Source organism: Delphinus delphis, chromosome 7, assembly GCF_949987515.2.
Source record: "Delphinus delphis chromosome 7, mDelDel1.2, whole genome shotgun sequence".
NCBI classification, from domain to species: Eukaryota; Metazoa; Chordata; class Mammalia; order Artiodactyla; family Delphinidae; genus Delphinus; species Delphinus delphis.
Window position 1 is genome coordinate 14,461,930 of NC_082689.1, and position 20,644 is coordinate 14,482,573.

At 43.7% G+C, this 20,644-nt stretch overlaps 1 protein-coding gene across 4 annotated transcripts in view; it reads left to right on the forward strand.

The window, feature by feature from the left end:
• The window catches only part of WDFY1 (WD repeat and FYVE domain containing 1), a 57,345-nt gene extending 38,926 nt beyond the window's left edge, over positions 1–18,419 (forward strand). Inside the window, exons 9-13 of one of the 4 annotated variants that reach the window (XR_009520102.1) lie at positions 2,403–2,504; positions 4,051–4,181; positions 5,672–5,780; positions 6,565–6,768; positions 7,408–8,141. Coding sequence is in view for 3 of the 4 variants with exons in the window: in XM_060016030.1 (XP_059872013.1) it covers positions 2,403–2,504; positions 4,051–4,181; positions 5,672–5,780; positions 6,565–6,624 (402 nt within the window). In the remaining variant the exon portion in view is untranslated. Of the gene's footprint in view, positions 1–2,402; positions 2,505–4,050; positions 4,182–5,671; positions 5,781–6,564; positions 8,142–16,683 lie in introns of those variants that run through there. The other 3 variants (XM_060016030.1, XM_060016031.1, XM_060016033.1) reach the window with 3 other exon arrangements.
• Positions 18,420–20,644: the final 2,225 nt, after the last annotated feature.

Below are 20,644 nucleotides of genomic sequence, written 5' to 3' on the forward strand. Positions count from 1 at the left end.
AGAAACAAAGTTATGCGTATTTCTTATATCAAAATATGTTTCAAAAAGTCTGTTTATTTCTGAGTTCATTTTTTCATTTGTTATCTCAAATTATTTTAAGCATATTTTTTCTTCGCTCATGCCCCTCTGCCCTCCAGCTCAGCAGAGTAATATTCTTTCCTAACCCTTAGGCAGAAGCATGCTTCCTGAGGGCAGGAACTCAGTCCCCATTGGTTGTCATACTCCAGAAACATGTTTGGAGACCCTGACATGTTGAAGTGAAAAGGACCATGTCCAGAGGCTGTGTGGAGCGCAGTGGACGAGTGCAGGGCTGTGGGCTGGACTCTTGGGTCTACTGGGAGCTCTACCCACTAACCAACCATGGACAGTCGCTTCAATCTCTGAGCCACAGTTTCTTTGCCTGTAAAATGGGGAGAACGTTGCTCTGTATCTCCTAAGGTTGTATTGAAAATTAAGCAAAGTAAGGCATATAAAACCCTGGGCACACACTGCTGGACTTATAAGACCCTTTGTATATACCAGGCATTATGCAAAACACTTCGCCAATGTTGCCTCATTTAATGCTCACAGCCCTATGCGGTGTATACTCATACTTGAATATCACTGCCGTGAATACGTTTTCGCGTTCATCTTGTCCCACGTGACTGTTCCTCACGTGGGTGGTATTGCAGGAGTTACACTGGCGTGTGTCACAAACATAAGACTAGACAGTGGCCCCTGCTTTCCTTCCCCCTGCGATTTAATGTCCCCACGTTGTTGGCAGCAGGGCCCGTCGTGTCGTTGTAATCACCGTTTCTCCTTCAGGAACATTGTTCACAGGCAGTGTTTTCAAACCACCTTCTCTCTTCCCTGGTCACAGAAACAACTAATTCTACATCAAGTAGTATTCTTCCTCACGGAGGTGTGCATCTCTTTATCACCCTTTCTGTCCTCCCTTCCCATTTCCAACATTAGCGCAGTTATTTAAAGAAACCTCTCCTCTGTCTCAGCCCACTTCTTTCTGTTTGTGAGTGCCTTACCCCCCAACCCCTGAAAGAAAGACCTTCGTAATGGCTGTCCTATATAGAAATATTTCTAGTGCCTTATCTAAAATAAGGAATAGGAAAGCCAAAAGTTTTGATGAAATAGGAAACAAAAAAAGAAGTTGGGAAACGCATTCTTTAAACCACCAAAAGTCCCCTTTCGAATCTCTGTGAAGCTGACCATCTTCACTGCATATTTTATAAGGATCAGTGTAGGTCATTTCCTGTGGTTCTCCCATCCTCTCCTCTTATCAGATACATTTTTCTTGAGTGTTAACTTTCAAGATCAAGAACAGATTATTTCTTACTTCGTGACCTTTGGTTTAATTTTATGGAAGTAGTATTTTCTATTTTTACTGCACATATATGACGATACATGATGAGGTTAAACAGGCTTTTAGCAGGTTCATCTTGTAATCGAATACAACTTGTAATGTTTTGTTTAGAGAAATATTTTCTAAGTTCTCAGTGAAGTAATTTTGAGGCCTAATTGCCCTGTTTCAACAAAAATTCATTGAGCGCCTACCCTGTGACAGGCTGAAGGTATTTAAAGATGAAAAGACCAGTGAATAATTCATAGGTTAGTCGAAGGGGCTGGGGGGAGGAAATGTGCATAAAGAATTGCAGTGCAGGGCTTCCCTGGTGGCGCAGTGGTTGGGAGTCCGCCTGCCGATGCAGGGGACGCGGGTTCGTGCCCCAGTCCGGGAAGATCCCACATGCCACGGAACGGCTAGGCCCGCGAGCCATGGGCGCTGAGCCTGCGCGTCCGGAGCCTGTGCTCCACGACGGGAGAGGCCACAACAGTGAGAGACCCGTGTACCGCAAAAAAAAAAAAAAAAAAAAAAAAAGAATTGCAGTGCAGAGAGATCACTGCTCGAATGGGGGTCCACAGGCTGGCTGTGCGGGCACCACTCCCGGGAGCTGGGAATGGGGGCGGGGCAGCTCATCTGTCTGACACGATGCCGCGCCCTGAAGATCTCCTGTTGGTCACCTTGTGACCCCACAAGCCTTCCCAAGTGGTAGTTCGTCAGGTTCTGCAAGAAAGGTTTTTGCTCAACTGGATATAGTTATCAAACAACTTTAAAAACTTTGGGCATAAAACAGAAATGTATGAAGACAACTCTTAAGAGTTCATAATGCAAAATGAACTACTCCCTCCTATCGATAGATTAAAAATGAACAATCCTGAAAACATGGCAAAAATGATAAAGATGATTCAAAACACAAACATAATACTGAATATGGCAACAGCTATAATATATTGAAGAGTTTGAAAAAAGGATAACCCCACCAAGGTCTGGAACTGTTGTATTAATTTCTGACAACTCAGGGTAAACAGGCAGATGCTCACATGTTGGGTTTCACTTTCTCCTCCCCCAGGCTCCTCAGTGGTTAGAAAGTGATTCTTGTCAGAAATGTGAGCAGCCCTTTTTCTGGAATATAAAGCAGATGTGGGACACGAAGACACTGGGGTTGAGACAGGTGAGTAGCCAACATCGAGTCATCACTGGGTTAATTCTGTGTTTTGTTATTTATATGATTAATCTGTCATTTTGTTTGGAATCGCACTTTTCCCTCTAAATGCTGTTGATTCCTACCCTTGTGGTGTCACCATCATTGTGTGACTGACCATGAGCAGGGCCCTTCCCGGGTAATAGTGAGACTGTTAGCAGACTATGCCACTGCTTGTCCTGCACTGGAAAAGCCGGGACGCACAGAAAACCCTGGGAGCCCATTCGTCAACAGATGAAAGAGTTTTGAGTTTAGGACTATTACTTGTTAAAGTCAGTGTTTGTACTAGCCCAGCACAAAATCAGAATGAACTAGGGCGTCTAAGCCTAATGCTTGCACAAACAGACAACAAGTAACAGATTAGCCCCCACTGGAATACTCTGACACCAGGAATTTTAGATTATTCATAAATTGTTCCACGTAAGTGTACCTGGAGCATTTCTGTTAAGCATGTTTCAAGTACGTACTGTTTTTTATTTTTTTTAATTTGTCGATATATGTCCCAAATAGCCTACAGATTTCAAGGAAGCGGTTACCACTGGGTAGTCACGTAACACTAAAGTTCTACAAAAAACATAGTTCTACAGTAGCCTTGAAGGTAGCCGCTCATTCAGATTGAATATGAATTTGTGCAGGTGAAGTAAAAAAGAATGCCAATTTTATTCCTTTTATTACTGGTTGCACCTCTCTAAGGGATTGACGGAAAGTTTGTGTGTGTTAATAAACTTCCTTTGACTTTACTTATGAAGCTACTCTACAGCAAGGTCAGGTATGAGACTGGCAGGCAGTGCAGGAATTGTTTTAGCATTCGTAACATTCTAATGCTCGGAAGTAGCACCCACGTTGCAGCCTTGGCCTAGTTTTCGCGACGCATGTCTGGTGGTAACTGATGTGTGAAGTAGTCTCTACTTCAAAGGAAACATGAAGAATTAATTTTAATCTTATGAGTTAACAACTAGTGGTAGAGAGAGGAAAGGTGTGGATCGCAAGGCTTTTAGTGGTTTAAAAAAATATATATGTTAAAGTTAGTAATAATAACTGGGCTATTTTGGAATGTTCTTGGTGCTTATTTCCAGAATCACAGTTTGAAAGATTAAAAGAAATAGTACAACATGGTTATGGTTATCTGTTTCTTAATAAGGGCAAATTACATGTAAAACTTTATATCAAAACTTTTCTCTGTAATAGGAATACATTTTTCCCTCCTGAAGTCTCTAGCCATTTGGGTTCCTGAATGAGCTTGGACTTGGTCTTGGCAATGTTGTTTATGGTCGCCTAGGCAGATAATATGAATGAATAAAAACTAGTATTTAACCAATAACAAAGCAAAGATATTTGGAAATCCTCAACGGCTGTTGATATTGTCTGCCTTCGGCGTGTTTATTGATACATTGAATTGGGGGTGATTATAATTCGAGGCACATTGTCCCAATCCCATTTCCCCTACTCTGAAGTGAGGCCACGGGCATTAAAGCAAAAGGTAAACTCCTCCTTTTCCTCCTCCTGGTCCCCGAAGCATCACTGCAGGAAGTGTGGGCAGGCTGTCTGTGGGAAGTGCAGCACCAAGCGCTCCAGCTACCCTGTCATGGGCTTTGAGTTCCAGGTCCGCGTCTGCGATTCCTGCTATGACTCCATCAAGGACGAGGAGTGAGTGTTCGCTTATCTTTATCTTTTTGTGTGTCCATCTGCAGTGGGAGAGCCCGAGAAATGATACAGATACATGGTTGACCCTTGAACAACGCGAGGGTCAGAGGTGCAGCCCTCTGCATAGTGGGTAACTTGGGTATAAAAAGAGTTGGCCCTTCCTATCCACGGTTCTGCGGATCACGTAGTGCTGTGGTATTTACCGTTGAAAAAACTCTGGGTATAAGCGGACCCACGCCGTTGGAAGCGTGTTGTTCAGGATCACCTGTATTCCTGCCCACTCGTTTATCCCTTTCATAAACAGTTTCTAAAGAGAGGATTCTGCCCTAACTTTATGACTTAAGACAAGTTTCTCCCAAACACTGTGAGAAATGATGCTGCTAAGACCAGTCTGGCCGGGAGCCCCCGCACCACTCGGGATGCTGTGAGGGTCAAGGCCGTGAGCACACTGATGGGTGGCTGAACTGGCACCCTACAGAAGCACCCTGGCTTCCACCTGTGCGCACACACGCATGGAAATTTTACTTGTGGGAAAACTCCGGAGACCCCTGTTCTCTCTTCCACAACAATCTGACCTAGCAATCTGTTCTTAAATAACTATTTGTGTGTAAGACAAATCTGTCTGTCCTCCATTCTGTCCTGACTCAGGCAGATCCATTTGGACAGAACCAGCATTTTATTTTGCTCCTTTCTTTTATTTTTATTAATTTTTGGCCGCATTGGGTCTTCGTTGCTGCGCGCGGGCTTTCGCTAGTTGCGGCTAGCGGGGGCTACTGTTCGTTGCGGTGGGCAGGCTTCTCATTGCGGTGGCTTCTCTTGTTGCGGAGCACGGGCTCTAGGTGCGCGGGCTTCGGTAGTTGCAGCACGCAGCTCAGTAGTTGTGACGCACGGGCTTAGTTGCTCCGTGGCATGTGGGATCTTTCCGGACCAGGGCTCGAACCCGTGTCCCCTGCATCGGCAGGCGGATTCTTAACCACTGTGCCACCGGGGAAGCCGGTGATCATCTTTGAAAGTAGCAGACGGACACACCTTGGGGGAAGCCCAAGTAGGAACGCTAGTGCGGCACCACTGGTGTCGGTCAGGGAGCTGGAGATGGGGCCTGGGCTGCTGCGGGCTTTGGAGCAGGGTGAGGGTCAGCGTGCGCAGGAGCGCTGCTTCTCACACCAGAGTTCCGGGGGAGCCTGCAGCCTGGGATCTCATGCAGTGTAGTCTTGTCCTTATGTCTAGGAAAGTACCAGCCTTTCCGCTAAAAAAAAAAAAGAAGAAAAAAATATTTAGTTATTTTGGGAGTTTTAGAAAATCTTTTATAAAAGAGTCTTGCAACTTATCATGCTTTCCATCATCCTTTAATTATAGTTTTCAAAACTGCAGCCACATTTTTAGGAGCGAATTTTGACGCTGTTACCGTATTTCCTCTCTGTTGCTAAGAAAATTCATCCCTTGGCTCTAGAAACAGTGGGGTGAGTTTAAATGGTCTCTTTTCTCTCTGTTAGTCGGACTTCTCTAGCAACCTTTCACGAAGGAAAGCATAACATCTCCCACATGTCCATGGATGTTGCTAGGGGCCTGATGGTGACCTGTGGGACCGATCGCGTGGTGAAGGTAACCTGCCAATTAGCACCTCAGTGTAGATTGCTCCACCGTCATGCTATGAATGTGCGTAAGGCGCTTCTGATTGGCAAGCTCGCCTTGCCTTTTGATGAACAACCTATAGCCACGTGGAAACCTGGAAACGAACTGCATGTTTGTGAGTTTCCACGCCCTTGGTGGTGTCTCCCTCGGCCACGTCGGTCTCTCCAGGTGAGCCAGTGAGGGCCTGGCACACCTCTGTCACTGTCTGCACTGAGCCAGCCCCAGGGTCCTCCTTCCCACTGCCTGGCCTTAGCTGACCCCTTTCTCTGATCACTCCTTCCCTGGCTATTGATCCCTTCATCCTGGGCAGAAGGCTTCCCAAGATAAGAAATAACCACACGCTTTTTTATTAAATCCCTGGGTGGCTAACGCAGAAACTGAAAGTAAGTGTTTTATCCTTAGTACCACTCTTGAGTTGTAAAACTATGACATAGTTTATTTCATAATAAAAAAAGAAGGGCTTTTCCCCAGTGGGCTTTTTATTAAAAATAAAAGTAAATTTATAGTAAAACATCATTATGATGTAATTTGCAGGTGTCGAGAGAGATACTGCTTATAAGCTTTTTTCACATTTTAGCTGACCGCGCTGTTTCGTCGCTGTGTAAATCTCGAGAAGGTTTTGTAGGGGAAGAAGGGCATGAGTTGCGTTGGCCCCTTTGAGAGTGTAACCGCTGTCTGTTCCCAGCGCCAGCAGCGCCTCCTGGGGGGCCACGTGACCGGTGCCGCGTCTCCAGGCCTCCCCCTTCTCTTGCAGATTTGGGACATGACGCCCGTGGTGGGCTGCAGCCTGGCGACTGGGTTTTCTCCACATTGATCCAGGAGCCGGGCGGGGTCTGCACCTTCCCAGCAGCAGCCTTCACCAAACAGGATGCTTCCCTGTAGCTCCACTGTCACGTGGATGGACAGCAGCCACTAAAAACCAAATCAACGTTTTTAAAAAGAAAAAAAAAATGTAAAGGTGTGTTTTGGGGCCTTTGTGGAACTACCCGTGGGATGTAGCAGGTCCCCAAGGAATGGAGTTACTCCAGCGAGACGTCCTCGGGCGTAGTGAGCTGACGTGTGCTGAAGCAGTAATCTAGCACGCGAGAGTTTCGGAGGAAGAATACTGAACGGAAGAGTTAAAGCCTAGAACTTTCTTCAGGCAGTTCCAACTACAAACACACTTCCCCCCAGACCTGCTGGGCCCGCAGGGGCTCCCATGCTTCTCTGCAGGCAGAGCAGGGGTCAGGGGAGGAGGGCTTGTTCTCTCCCTTGGGGGCTGCAGTGGGACTTAGGAGCCCAGAGATTCTCCTCATCTGCTGGCAGTCTGTGAATATTCTCTACGCCTCGTCACTGAGAAACCTCTTAACAATATCTGTCCTCTCCAGGTAGTGCCACGTCTGCTCTTAGTGTGTGGCCCACTTCAGTTGTTTCTCGTCCCAGCCAGCATGCCGTGGGCGAACTCTCAGATTGTCACTAAGTGAGCTGTACAGTTTCTATACTAACCAAGGCAGCCCGCACTCTTCCCTTTCCCCCAAATGTGCTCTGAGGACGAGACGTTTCTATGGTGCTGTTAACACGGGACTCACACAAGCCGCCTGACTTTTTCTGATTGCAGTCAGTGATGACTAATGGAAAACCCAGCTACCAGCATGACTCTGGTGGGATGTGATCAGCCCATTCCATGGAACAGCCCAGTCCTCCTAAAAGACACAATCTATTTGCAGTTCCAAGATGAGCCCCTGTGATACTGTGGCAATTTAACAGACACCTCAGAAAAGGACTCCAAAGCTTTTTAAACTAGGTTGACTTTTAGTTATAACTTATTTCATAGAAGGAAATCGGTAATCCAGAGCAGTAACTGTTAACCAGGTCCTGCACAGTAATTCCTAACTTGTAAATTACTTTCATAACAATTAGCAAAATCTGTTGTATCAAACGGCATCTTAAAAGTTTTTGGCGACTTAGTACCAGGATGGGGCAGAGGTAGGGAATGGGGAGCCTGTCTTTTAATATTCAAATATCTATTTGTTTTTAACAGCAAAACATGTATCTGTTACTTTAGGGCTATGGAAGTGAGTGGAGAGAAGTCAACTTTTTTTAAGGACAGATTTTAAAATAGATAGCAAAAGTATTTTTGTTAGTCTTACTAATGGATATTGAAAAAAACTACTGCATCGCTTTTGGGGGATCATATCAAGACAACATCGTTGTGTATGATATAACTAAGGGACTAAATATTTTAAAATAACAGCTGTTAATTAAAATGGTTTTTTTAACATCTTTATTGGAGTATAATTGCTTTACAATGGTGTGTTAGTTTCTGCTGTATAATAAAGTGAATCAGCTGTACATATACGTGTATCCCCTCCCTCTTGAGCCTCCCTCCCACCCTCCCTATCCCACCCCTCTAGGTGGTCACAAAGCACCGAGCTGATCTCCCTGTGCTATGAGGCTGCTTCCCACTAGCTATCTGTTTTACATTTGATAGTGTATATATGTCAGTGCGACTCTCTCACTTTGTCCCAGCTTACCCTTCCCCCTCCCCGTGTCCTCAAGTCCATTCTCTACGTCTGCGTCTTTATTCCTGTCCTGCCCCTAGGTTCATCAGAACCATTTTTTATTTTTAGATTCCTCCATATATATGTGTTAGCATACGGTATTTGTGTTTCTCTTTCTGACTTACTTCACTCTGTATGAGTTTTTTTTAATAATAGTTTAAGACAGGCAGTTAAACTAAGATGTCTTAATGGCCAAGTGGCACAAATAAGGAGAGGGGGTCAGGCAGGCACATCATGTTCTAGAATGATCTGCAGTAGAAGTCGACTTTGTTGCTCCTTGTAATCTTTGTGTTATATCACCTGAAAAAGATGTTTTCTTTAAAACTTTTTACTAGGCCCTTTGCCTAATGTCTGTTACTAACAGAATCCAGAAGAAAGTTTCAGTGATGGTAACTTGAATGGCAGTGTTGAATGTTAGCTTGGTTTAGTCAATGGTTCAGCTCATTCAAAGGTGCCATCCTGGGGATTTTATGAAGTCCTGCAAGGAAAATAGAATATGATCGATCCCTTGCCATGTTGAAGGGTGCCGAACTGCGGTTTTGCTTTCCTTTAACCTCTGTAAAATGTGATTTTATGATGCCTGTGGTAGACTGAGTAGAGTTTCGCAGCTGCTGAGAATATGCCTTAGCTTTGAGACTTTTTTTATTTTAAAAAATCCTTAATGAAAAACTCAGTGTTTCATAGAGAATATAAGGCTGATATAGCGCTTCCTAAGGGGTTAACCTAAGTCAAGGAGGAAAGGTCTGTGTGAGGAAGAATTGGAGCAGGGTATCCAGAAAGGGAAAGGAGAATGTTTCAATGTACTTTTTCTCCACCAGAGCTTATTACCAGTTTTTTTTTGAAATGCACATGGCAGGCTTGTCTTGTCTCTATCACACACTAGGTAGCAAATGGGGTGATATTTTTTATAAAGGTGGGTGACAATTATTTTCACAATTTTAGCGACTGGGCACATAGAGTACAGCTAGACTTCTAGTTATTGCCTTATTTTGACTGCGTTACTCTTTAAACGGGTCACTTAACACAGTTCTTTGAGTAAGGGTTTACCGGTTTTTCCATTCCTGAACACTCACGCTGAGTTGCAATTAGGGATCACAAAGTACAGAACGTTAGAGAATATCCTTCTGTTTAGATCTAGTATGTTTGTGATCAGGACTTGCCAACTCTTCTTTCTAAACATGTTCTAAAATTGCTTTTTATTAGTGCAGGTGATAGGAATGTACCCTTACAGCATGAGATGGAAACAGATTATTCATTACATTGTGAATCTCTGTTTACTATGCCCTAGTTCTATCCTGCCGCCTAGAGGATATAAACAAAACATATTGCTCTGGAAGATGGTGTCACTTTGTTCTCCCCCTGAAGCATTCAGTTTGTTAATACCTACATTTTTAAACTGTTGAAACAGGCCTAAGTATGGAATAAATACCATAGTGGCTCAGACCCAAGGAGATATTTTCTAAAATCAGTTTTCTTTTTTTTTTTTTTTTTTTGCGGTACGCGGGCCTCTCACTGTGTGGCCTCTCCCGTTGCGGAGCACAGGCTCCGGACGCACAGGCTCAGCGGCCATGGCTCACGGGCCCAGCCGCTGCGCGGCATGTGGGATCTTCCCGGACCGGGGCACGAACCCGTGTCCCCTGCATCGGCAGGCGGACTCTCAACCACTGCGCCACCAGGGAAGCCCTAAAATCAGTTTTCATTACATTGTGTCCTACTTCCGTTACTGGACCTGATATCTCCTTAAATGTAAGAAACCCGTTACTATTAATGATTAACCATCTCCTCATTATAAATGTGGCGTTTAACAAGTAATACATGCTATATTTATTCAAGTGTCTATTGCTTAATTGTTAATTGTGAGCAGATTATTGAATGCCTACTCTATTTTCTGCTATTTACTATACAGTGACTCTTTGAGTAAGCTGAAGTTTAATTGTGCAACAAATTTATATTAGAATACAATTTAAAGTGTTTTTCTCTAGAGGCTTTTTTGACCGGGGAAGCAAAGGGCAATGTTGATTAGTGCATTTTGTCTTGTACTAGCTATGTTTCTATAAGATAGGGTGCCCTGCGTGTCCCAGACAGCTAGAAAACTTTGTTCTTTGCTTCTATTTGCGGGTTCTGTTTTTGTGGGTTCTTTGAGAATGTGCGTACAATAAAGTGTTCCTTGCTTGTTACTCTGTTGCTTAATTTGGCTTTTGTTATGTTTGATCTGGACATAGGGCAGCAGTAGTAGCTACCGTGGTTTAGCACTGTCTGTGTGCGGGGTGCTCTGCGGACTTTGCATTATTCAGTCCCGGCAACACTTCTGCAAGGCATTGTTTTCCCCGTCTTACAAATGAGAAAACCAAGGAGATACTGTCTGTCTGACTTGAAAGCACGTGCCTTCTTCATACCGCCTGCCTTAATGTGCTAGCGTGTAATGAGAGTTTTATATAAAGGAAGTAGGTATGATCTGTTTTGAAGTTTGTGAAGCCCTGGAGTCGGATCACTCAGGATATACAGGCCCCCTGAGTGCCCTGAGCCACATGGAAACACCATGATCCCTGCGCTAGGTCCCCTTGCCAACAGCTCAGTCTTATGAAGAAACACAGGGTGGTTCAGACCCAGGACAACTGAGTCCTCAGCTTAACTGATAAGGGGTTGGTTTATAGATCAGAATGGCAGTTTATTTATTTATTTTTTTAAGCACTAAAGCTTTATTTTCTCGCATCATCAAGATAATATGTTTATTGGGAATTCCCTAGCGGTCCAGTGGTTAAGACTCGGTGCTCTCACTGCCAGGGGCCCAGGTCCGATTCCTAGTTGGGGAACTAAGATCCCAAAAGGTGCGTAGCATGGCCAAAGAAAAAGAAATAATAATAATATGTTTATTATAATAAAAAGAAAAGGGAAATAAAAAGATAATACCAAAAAGTATTTAAAAGATTTTTAAAAAACCCCTTAGTCCAACCACCCAGAGAAACCACTGTTAAACTTATGCTGTGTATCTTTCCAGGGTTTTTTTTTAAATGCACATGTACATATAGAACACACACTTATAGTGTTAATGGATGACTACCTTTTTTCCCCACCTGACGTAGTACGGATAGTTCGCCCATGTCAAAACATTGTGCACGCTGTTAGCATCATTAGTTGCTGCAAAGTCGCAGTGGACACTAGCTCTGTGCTGTCTGAACGTGTACTGGGACTGCCAGTCTCCAACTCTGTGAGGTTACGTAAGTCCACGTGACTTACTTCAACACTTGAATTTGTTCCTTTGAATAGGCAATAAACAGGCGTAGCTTAGTGTCTTAATCTATGGAATTCCAGCTTGTTGACTTATGGGTTTCTGTAAGACAGTCTAGATAGAACCCAGGTCACCTCTGGCAGACTGTGCAATGGACAAGGATGCGGGGGATAAAAGGTTGGCTGGGTGACCTCAGTGCTGTTACGACAGTCTGACGTGCTTGTTGCCGAGGGTGCTGGAGAGTCAGCTGGTCGCTTTTCACTCGGAAAGTGGTAACAGACCAGCAAGTTGTTTCCTGCCTTCCCTTTTTAGGTTTCACCTGCCTCACTTATAAAAACATCCTCGGGAGGCTAATGCTGGTACTTGAGTTATAGCTTCCTTTCCCATCCATCACTCTTTAGTCCCTAAGTTTCCTTGACTATAGTTAGATCTCTTTCTAAATCTTTTCACTGCACACACAAACCATCCCTTAGGGAGTTTATTACATATTGATACATATAGTTTCCCACAAAAGTTGAGTAACACACTATGAGACCACCTTCTTGACTTTAGTCTTGTCATCTGTGGCATAGAAATGGAGTCTGTGAGATAGCTTCCCAGGTCAAACCCACGTGGAAAACTGAAGATTCAAGCTCTGGTCCGTCTGACCTCAAAACTCCTGCTTCTTTTTCTAGTACCCCATCTGGGTCTTTCATATTTGAAGAAACTTTAGATCCTGGAGAAAGATAAAGTAATAGAAATTTTGTTACACCATTAGCAAGGGATGTGTGGTATGTTTTCCCACACCCTAGAGTTTAAGGTCAAGAGGGGCATTAGAATTCTATTTGTCACCCCCTCACCTTCACCCTGGACTCATGAATCAGTGGTGTCACTGATAGGTGGCTTCTGTGGTGACATTTATAACGCCAAGTTTCTTACAAACCAATCATTTCCCGTATACTCCAAAGAGCAATGATTCTTAATCTGTGTTTTATGATATTTATGATGCTCTACTATTTATACATCATTTTGAAACTATTAAAAAAAATTCCTTCCAGAAAGTAAATTGTATTTTTATCTGAAATAGATTAACATTAATGCACAGCAAAAGAATGTAGCAGTGTCCCCAGATCAAGCTAATACATTTGAAAGAACTTGGGAATCACTCTTCTAAAGTATGGCTGTTAAGCCTGGGACACTGGTAAGGGACTTTTATTTAAACCTGCTCTCGTAACGGGGATTTTCATCTATTCCCGCAACATTTAAGAATAGCCAATAGCCCGTAGACTCCACCAAAATCAAACCCAACTAATAAAGTCACAAAACAGAATTATTTCAGAATTCAAAGTATCATTCCCTTATTAAATAAATATGATATTCTTTTGACAAGATAATGGTAACCAGATATTTCAATAGCTGTAGATTGTTCTAGTTAATGCTGTGATATCAAAATTTGCATGATTGCACAATTTGTTGAATTCAATATACCTGAAGTCACAGGAAGGAAAATCATCTTCGAACAATTGCAGGCTTAGTTAAACTCTTCTTCCGGACCCACCACATGCTTTAACTCACGACGGGAGACTTGATACATACATTGTGATGGCCTGCTAACATGTGCCCTGGTTCTTGCCTGAGAGCCTCTGAAAGGCAGGGACCAGCCTTTCTATCTGTATCCTCATTGCCCGTCATACATGTGTTTCTTCTCATCCTTTGAAAATGCCACATTAGGCTGAATACGTTGAAGGTTTTATGTGCTCTTCCTTGAGCTGTTACCTGTAGTTAGAGGAACTAATTGAAGAGCAACTTCTAAAATTAAGTAGGAACATCTGGTTGAATTAACCCAGTGTAGTGTCAAAAAGAGGAAGGGAGAGGAGAAAGCATACGGTCAAACAGAAATTTGTTTTATTTCTGGATTTACTTGTGTAAAAATAATTCTTTGCTCAAGTGACTTGGGACTTTATTTCTGCGTTGTTATTGTACTTTCCTATTTCTTGTATTTTATTGACATGGCATCAGATGTCTTTTGCTGCAGGAGTCATGTCAGCTGTAATCTATCAGATGAATCCCAGGTTGCAAATGTGTGCTGAAAATACAGGCAAGCTTGCAGGCACAAACCTCAGTACAAGCCTATTGGCTGTACCTTCAAAATGTATCCCAGTACGGCCACTCTTCACCATTCAGCTGCTATTACCGTGATCCAGTTCCCTGTCATCTGCATTGTTCCAGTGGCCTCCTAACCAGTCTCCCACCTCCTGCCCCTAACAGCCTTTTCTCAACACACCTGTTAAAACACAGCTCGGGGGCTTCCCTGGTGGCGCAGTGGTTGAGAGTCTGCCTGCCGATGCAGGGGACACGGGTTCGTGCCCCGGTCCGGGAGGATCCCACATGCCACGGAGCGGCTGGGCCCGTGGGCCGTGGGCGCTGGGCCTGCATGTCTGGAGCCTGTGCTCCGCGACGGGAGAGGCCACAACAGTGAGAGGCCCGCGTACCGCAAAAAAACAAAATACAAAAAACACGGCTCGGATCATGTCATTCCCGTACACAAAACCCTCACGACTCCACCCCACTCACAGTAGAAGCCCAAGTTCTAACCTGTCCCGTCATTATCTCCCTGACTTCGGTGTTCTCGTTGCTTGCTCCTGTCTAACCATGCAGTTCTTGTTTTCCTCTCTCTGACTTCTATGGGACAGAGAATTTGTGCAAACACAGCATGGAGCAGGGGATCAGGCACGTCACAGACACTTAAATGATGACGCCTGTATGTGTACAGCTTGGGTGCTGTGTGCATAAATGCCAAGGAACTTAGGTGAATTTTCTTAGGGAGTGAGTCCGCAGTGTGAAATTCCTGTTCCTCCACCACCATCATTCCTACCCATCCTATCTCACCTTCCAAGCTACTCTTACAGTTTCCAGAGGCTGGAAGGAGCAGTTAGAGAAAAGTGTAGAGAGGTTATAGAAGGTAAGTACACGGGGGACATGAGATGTTTCTAAAACATCAAGGACTAGTTCTGGGAGTCTGATCATCATTAAGACCTAATCAGAAGACAACACTCTGCAGCTTCATGTTTTGTTTTGTATTTTTTTGCGGTTCGCCGGCCTCTCACTGCTGTGGCCTCTCCCGTTGCGGAGCACAGGTTCCGGACGCGCAGGCTCAGCGGCCATGGCTCACGGGCCCAGCCGCTCCGCGGCATGTGGGATCTTCCCGGACCGGGGCACGAACCCGCGTCCCCTGCGTTGGCAGGCGGACTCTCAACCACTGCGCCAGCAGGGAAGCCCTGCAGCTTCATGTTTGATGGGTATGATGGTTTAAAAATATTTCTGCAAACGCTTAGACCCTCCTCCTATTGAGTGGTGGGATTTAGGTACCCTCCCCTTGAATCTGGGCCAACCTTAGTGACTCACCAATAGTTCATGGCAGAAGTGACACCGTGCAGTGTCTGAGGCTAGATAAGGAAATACCACACAGCTTCCACCTGGTTCTCTGCGGGGAAGCAGCCACCTGAGACCGCCAGGTGTTGTGGTCGGCCGCAGAGCTGAGCTCCGCCTGACAGCCAGCATTATCTGCGAGCCATGTGGGTGCGGCATCTTGGAGGCAGCCTATCTGAGCTCTCAGATGTCTGCAGATCCAGCTGACAACTGCCACGCAGGAGAGGAGCCAGTGAGGGCTGCCGAGGTGAGCCCTGCCCCAGTTCGTGACCCACCAAACTGAACAAAATAAAATGCTTGTTTTAAGCTGTTAAGTTGTGGAGTGATTTGTTACACAGCAGTAGTAACCCGAACAACAAGCCATTAATTCCTCATCTGGGAGCCATAGGACAGAGCACCGTCCCTCCCCACCCGCCAACCCAAGCAAGAGAAGTGGACCCAAGGCAACACAGTACCAACGAGCTTCTTCAGAAACAATTGGGATTCTTTTTCGTAAGAGTACTCTAGTTACCTATAGCTAATGGGTCATAATCCTCATTATCTTTCTTCAGATTTCCTCCGCATTCCAACCCACCAAGCCCATCGCCCTACCTCCACTCCAAATTTTTCTTTGAGATTTCCCTTTTGGCCACATTAAACTTTTTTTTTTTTAACTTTTTATTTAATGTTGGGGTCTAGCCAATTAACAATGTTGTGATAGGGCTTCCCTGCTGGTTCAGTGGTTAAGAGTCCGCCTGCCAATGCAGGGGACACGGGTTCGAGCCCTGGTTTGGGAAGATCCCACACGCCGCGGAGAAACTAAGCCCGTGCACCACAGCTACTGAGCCTGCATGCTGCAACTACTGAAGCCCTTGCACCTAGAGCCCGTGCTCCACAACAAGAGAAGCCACCGCAATGAGAAGCCTGCGCACCGCAACGAAGAGAAGCCCCTGTCCTTACTGTTTATTGTCTCATATCGCTTGGACACATTGCTGCCAAAGACTGTTGAGGCCAGGTTGGTCTGCGTCTTACCTATAGTTTTCTCATAATAAACACATAATTCCTAATCATAGGTATCTAAGTATGTAAGGTTTCTAAGAGAAGGTACATGAGCTACCTGTAGTTTCTGTGTCTTTGCTATGCTGACTTTGGCACCATTTTATTTTTGACATCTAGATTCACTGTGGTGCCAGACGATCTGTGAATTAGGAATGCCTGATAAACTACATTTTTACTTCTTTCTAGACTTCTGTTATTTGGAGATGGTTTTTTGTTTGGTTTGGGTATTTTGGGGCCGTGCCAGGTGGCATGTGGGATCTTGGTTCCCGGAACAGGGATGGAACCCGTGCGCCCTGCAGTGGAAGCACAGAGTCCTAACCACTGGACCGCCGGGTAATTCCTTGGAGATATTTAATAGGAGGGAATTGATGAACGGTGGCAATGCTTGCAGGGGAATTACTGCTGCATAAATACCATGCCTGCTGGACTATTCAGCTCCTCAGGAGGTGTGGGTTTGGGGAACTAGTCCAGGATACTTTTTGTTAGGTGCCTAGCCTGTCCATTTGAGAAGGGGATCTGCAGACATCTTATTATCCCAGCGTGGAATAGTCATCGCAGTTATACCATTTTATTTGTTTTCTTTTCCATTGTAGTTAATTATTTTATATATACCATTTTAAAAGGGTGAAGTGTCCACTAATACCTTTATCATTGATAGACGGTGGCACGCGATCTGGTATGCAGGGTGCGTGCAGAACGACAACCACTCCAGACTGCCTCAGGGCTTTTAAATCTTGGTTTCTTACTTTTATTTATAAGTGAAATTAAATGGAAGCTTGTTCACCTTCATTCGCTTTCTGGTTCCATTAAATGGTGCACAATCACCCTCACCCTCAGGGTCCTACAAGCTCAGGATTAATAACTTGCGTGGCTTTGACTCCTTAAATGTTACGCCCCGGGAGCCTCACATGCTGCGCCCTAGTCCTGACCTGAGTCACATTACCCTCATCTTCTTAGCAATTATCATCATGTGAAGCTGTCCTCTTCGTTCATTTACTAATGTGAATAATGTGACTAATATTTCTCTCCCTCCTTAGACTATAAGCTCAATGAAAATATAAACTCTTTGTCACAAACAGCCTGCTTGTCCAGTAGGTTTAGGAAGCATCATGCCTATAGGCTCACAAAAGCAGTTTTATTTTAATTCCTTCTCAAATCAGAAGAGAAAATGAAGATAAGAAGAATGAATATATAATAACGAGTCTAGCCTGGATTATATTTGTCTTTATACCAACGTAGTCATAAAATATACTATTTAAGGTATTTTTATGGGGACGGGGGGCCATGATGGCAAGAGTGGCCTGGGGCCCACAGAAGTCATAACGCAGCCCTGGTCACAGCACCTGGGACTGTGTCTGGCACATGGCAGGTGCTCAGGAAATCTCTGTCATGAGAATGAGTTAGTGAAGGGAACATTCAACCAAAATAGAGATTTGGAGTCGAGTCAGGAGATACTGAACAAAGAGTTTTGTCCCTGGAGTCTTCCATTTCTAAGAACTATTGCTTCTCATTTCAAGTTTTAATCTAGATTGAAACAAATACCCAAGGACTCTCTAATCCATACACGCTCCCATATGGACTCTACAAAACCACCTGTCTGTGTGATTTACAAAGAATGTGAGGACATTCTTAACAGCCCAGCCCAGCATTCTTCAGCATTCTTGCTGAAATGGAAGTTTTTTTGTTTTTTTGCTTTTGGTGAAAAATGGTTATTGTTCTCCCTTCGCTGGCCTTTCATTTATCTAAAAAGTTGCCTAGTGTCTTCTCTTCATAAGTTCCCCAAGTTTTAATTTAAACACTTTATTTATACATGTCAGGAAACATTGGTGAATCTCAGTGAACTCTAGGGCACCATGCGCAAAGGTTAAATGGATCACAGTGTTTCATATTTCAAGTCCCAGTAGTAGAAAATTCACATGGTTTATTTCAAAGAGTATACAGAATAACCTCTTTGGGACTGATGATAAATACCGTTGATAAATTCAAAAAATTTAGTTTGTATTGTTAATGGTGATAGCCCTTTCTTTTACAAGCATCATCTAACTTTGTTTGGGAAGGGGAGGCAGTGTGGGACAATGGTTAGGAGTGCATCCCCTGATGACTTCATGCCTGGGCTTGAATCCCAGCTATCACTTACTGGCTGTGTGATCTTGGGTGAGTTACTTAGCCTCTCTGTGCCTTAGTTTCCTTATCTCTAAAGAGAAGGTTGTGATGGTGCCTACATCATTGGGAGGTTGTTATGGCCAAATCAATTAATTCATGTAAAAGTGTTTAGAATGGTTCCTGGCACATAGGACGTGTGCTCAGGATATGTTATGCAGATTCAAAATTCAGCTTATTAAGCCTTAGTAAATTAAAATAAACACCGGGCTTCCCTGGTGGCGCAGTGGTTGAGAGTCCGCCTGCCGATGCAGGGGACATGGGTTCGTGCCCCGGTCCGGGAAGATCCCACATGCCGCGGAGCGGCTGGGCCCGTGAGCCATGGCCGCTGAGCCTGCTTGTCTGGAGCCTGTGCTCCGCAACGGAAGAGGCCACAACAGTGAGAGGCCCGCGTACCGCAAAACAAAAAAAAAACAAAATAAAATAAACACCTCTTTGTTTATAAACAGACAGGATTTATATTACTCAGGAGGCAAATTTTAGATTAATACCAACACTCAGGTTCTCATAAAATATAAACGTTGTCATACTCAAATTCCTTCTGTTTCTTTGTTATATTCCCCCAAATTAGTCAAGGTCAAAGTTTCTATCAGACTCTACAAGAGACCCAGTTAAAACAGGATCAATTTTCATTAGAATTAAATTTTGAAAAGAAGATTTTGAATTATTATGTCTACAGAGTATGTTTGATGCATTTTTCCATTTTTAATTTCTATTTTGATTTTGAAATTAATTCACATTGTTTAATAGTCATAATTATGAGTGATATATATGTTGATTTTAATTAGGTTTACCTCCAAGACTTAAAACTATTATGACATCATTTTACTCAAAATGTAATTTTAGTCTAAAATGTTTAAAGCTTCCATTTTAATTTCATGAATTAAAAGCTAAAGCATAACCACCACATCTCTCAAGATATGAAAGCTTCCTTCCTTCCTTCCCACTGACCACTGCCCCCCACCCCCCAAAACACCCAGCTTTCTTTACTTTGACACAGTATTGCTAATGGATTACTAGAGAAAAGAGCAACGTAATTCTAGTTTTCAATGATTTCACAGTGACTTTCACCCCAGGTAAAAAAGATTTCAATGGCCGTTTGTCTTTACAATAATCATCTTTTTTAAAAATAGAAAATATATTACAGAAATAAGTCCTTCAAAACCAATAGCCAACAACAACCTACAGTATAGCACAGGGAACCATACAGTAGCTCCTAGTTCCAAGTTCAATATCTTGTAATAACCTATAATGGAAAAGAGTCTAAAAAAGATTCACTTTCCTGTAGTCCTGAAACTAACACAATATTGCAAATCAACTATATTTCAATAAAATTTTTTTTTAGAAGACAAATGGTCTTGGTGTATTTGTGAGCATTTAAACATTATTTTTAAAAATTCCAATCATCTAGGACGTGCATAAGACTGTTGAATTTATCTTGGTCCTCAATTATCAATAATTGAGAATGCTGTCAACGGTTTTTTTCTTAACTTTTTATTTTGACACAACTTCAGACTTACAAAAAGTTGCAAGAATTCCCATGGACCCTCCCAAATTCTCCAAATTTTAATATTTTACTATATGTGAAACTGAAGGCAGTCATCGGTTAGATCCCTTAAACTATAATTCGCTTAATAAATAATATCCTGTAAACTGCCTTCACTGACTAAGCTCGCTTTAATTATTTTTGCAAGTTGTATACCCTCCAAGCTTCACACAGTCTCGGTAATATATCCCAAGACTCCCTAACTCCCCCCACCGCCATAGATAATACCTCTGACCTATGGGTTGCTATCGTAACAGTTGGAGCTGGCTAAGACTGGTTGGGACCACCGACCCTCAAACTGGGCCTGTGCAGCTGTCCAGTCTGATCTTTTGACGTCAGAGGGTCAAAATCTCCACCCTCAGATCAAGCTAATGCCACCATTTTCTGAACATGCGTCCCATGAAGAGCACGTAACTCAGATACGTCTGTGCAGAGCAGCAATTACCTCACCTATTTCCTGCCTCAAATCACCTTCCCCTGCACCTCCGACCACCCTATACTCTACCCATAAATATCCCAAGCCCCTCGCCTTCAGGGAGGCCGATTTGAGAATTGTTCTCCCATCTCCTCACTTGGCTGCCTTGTGAAGAAACCCCTTCTCTGCTACAACCCTCGGCATCTCAGTGTTTGGCTCGGGGCGCTTTGGACAAACCAACCTGGTTCAGTAACACATGTAATGAATACTTTGAGACTCTATGAACACCCTATTACTCTTCAAATTTTCACCCACTAGTTTAGCATCCATTGGTGATTCTTGCTTGATGATTTTCTTGGTACTCACCAAGACTGCTTGATGATTTTTTTAATTCCAGCATTTATTCTACATTTATTAGTTGCTTTCTACTAAGAAAAGCTTTGCCTTGACCCAGCAATCCCACTACTGGGCATCTACCCAGAGAAAACCATAATTCAA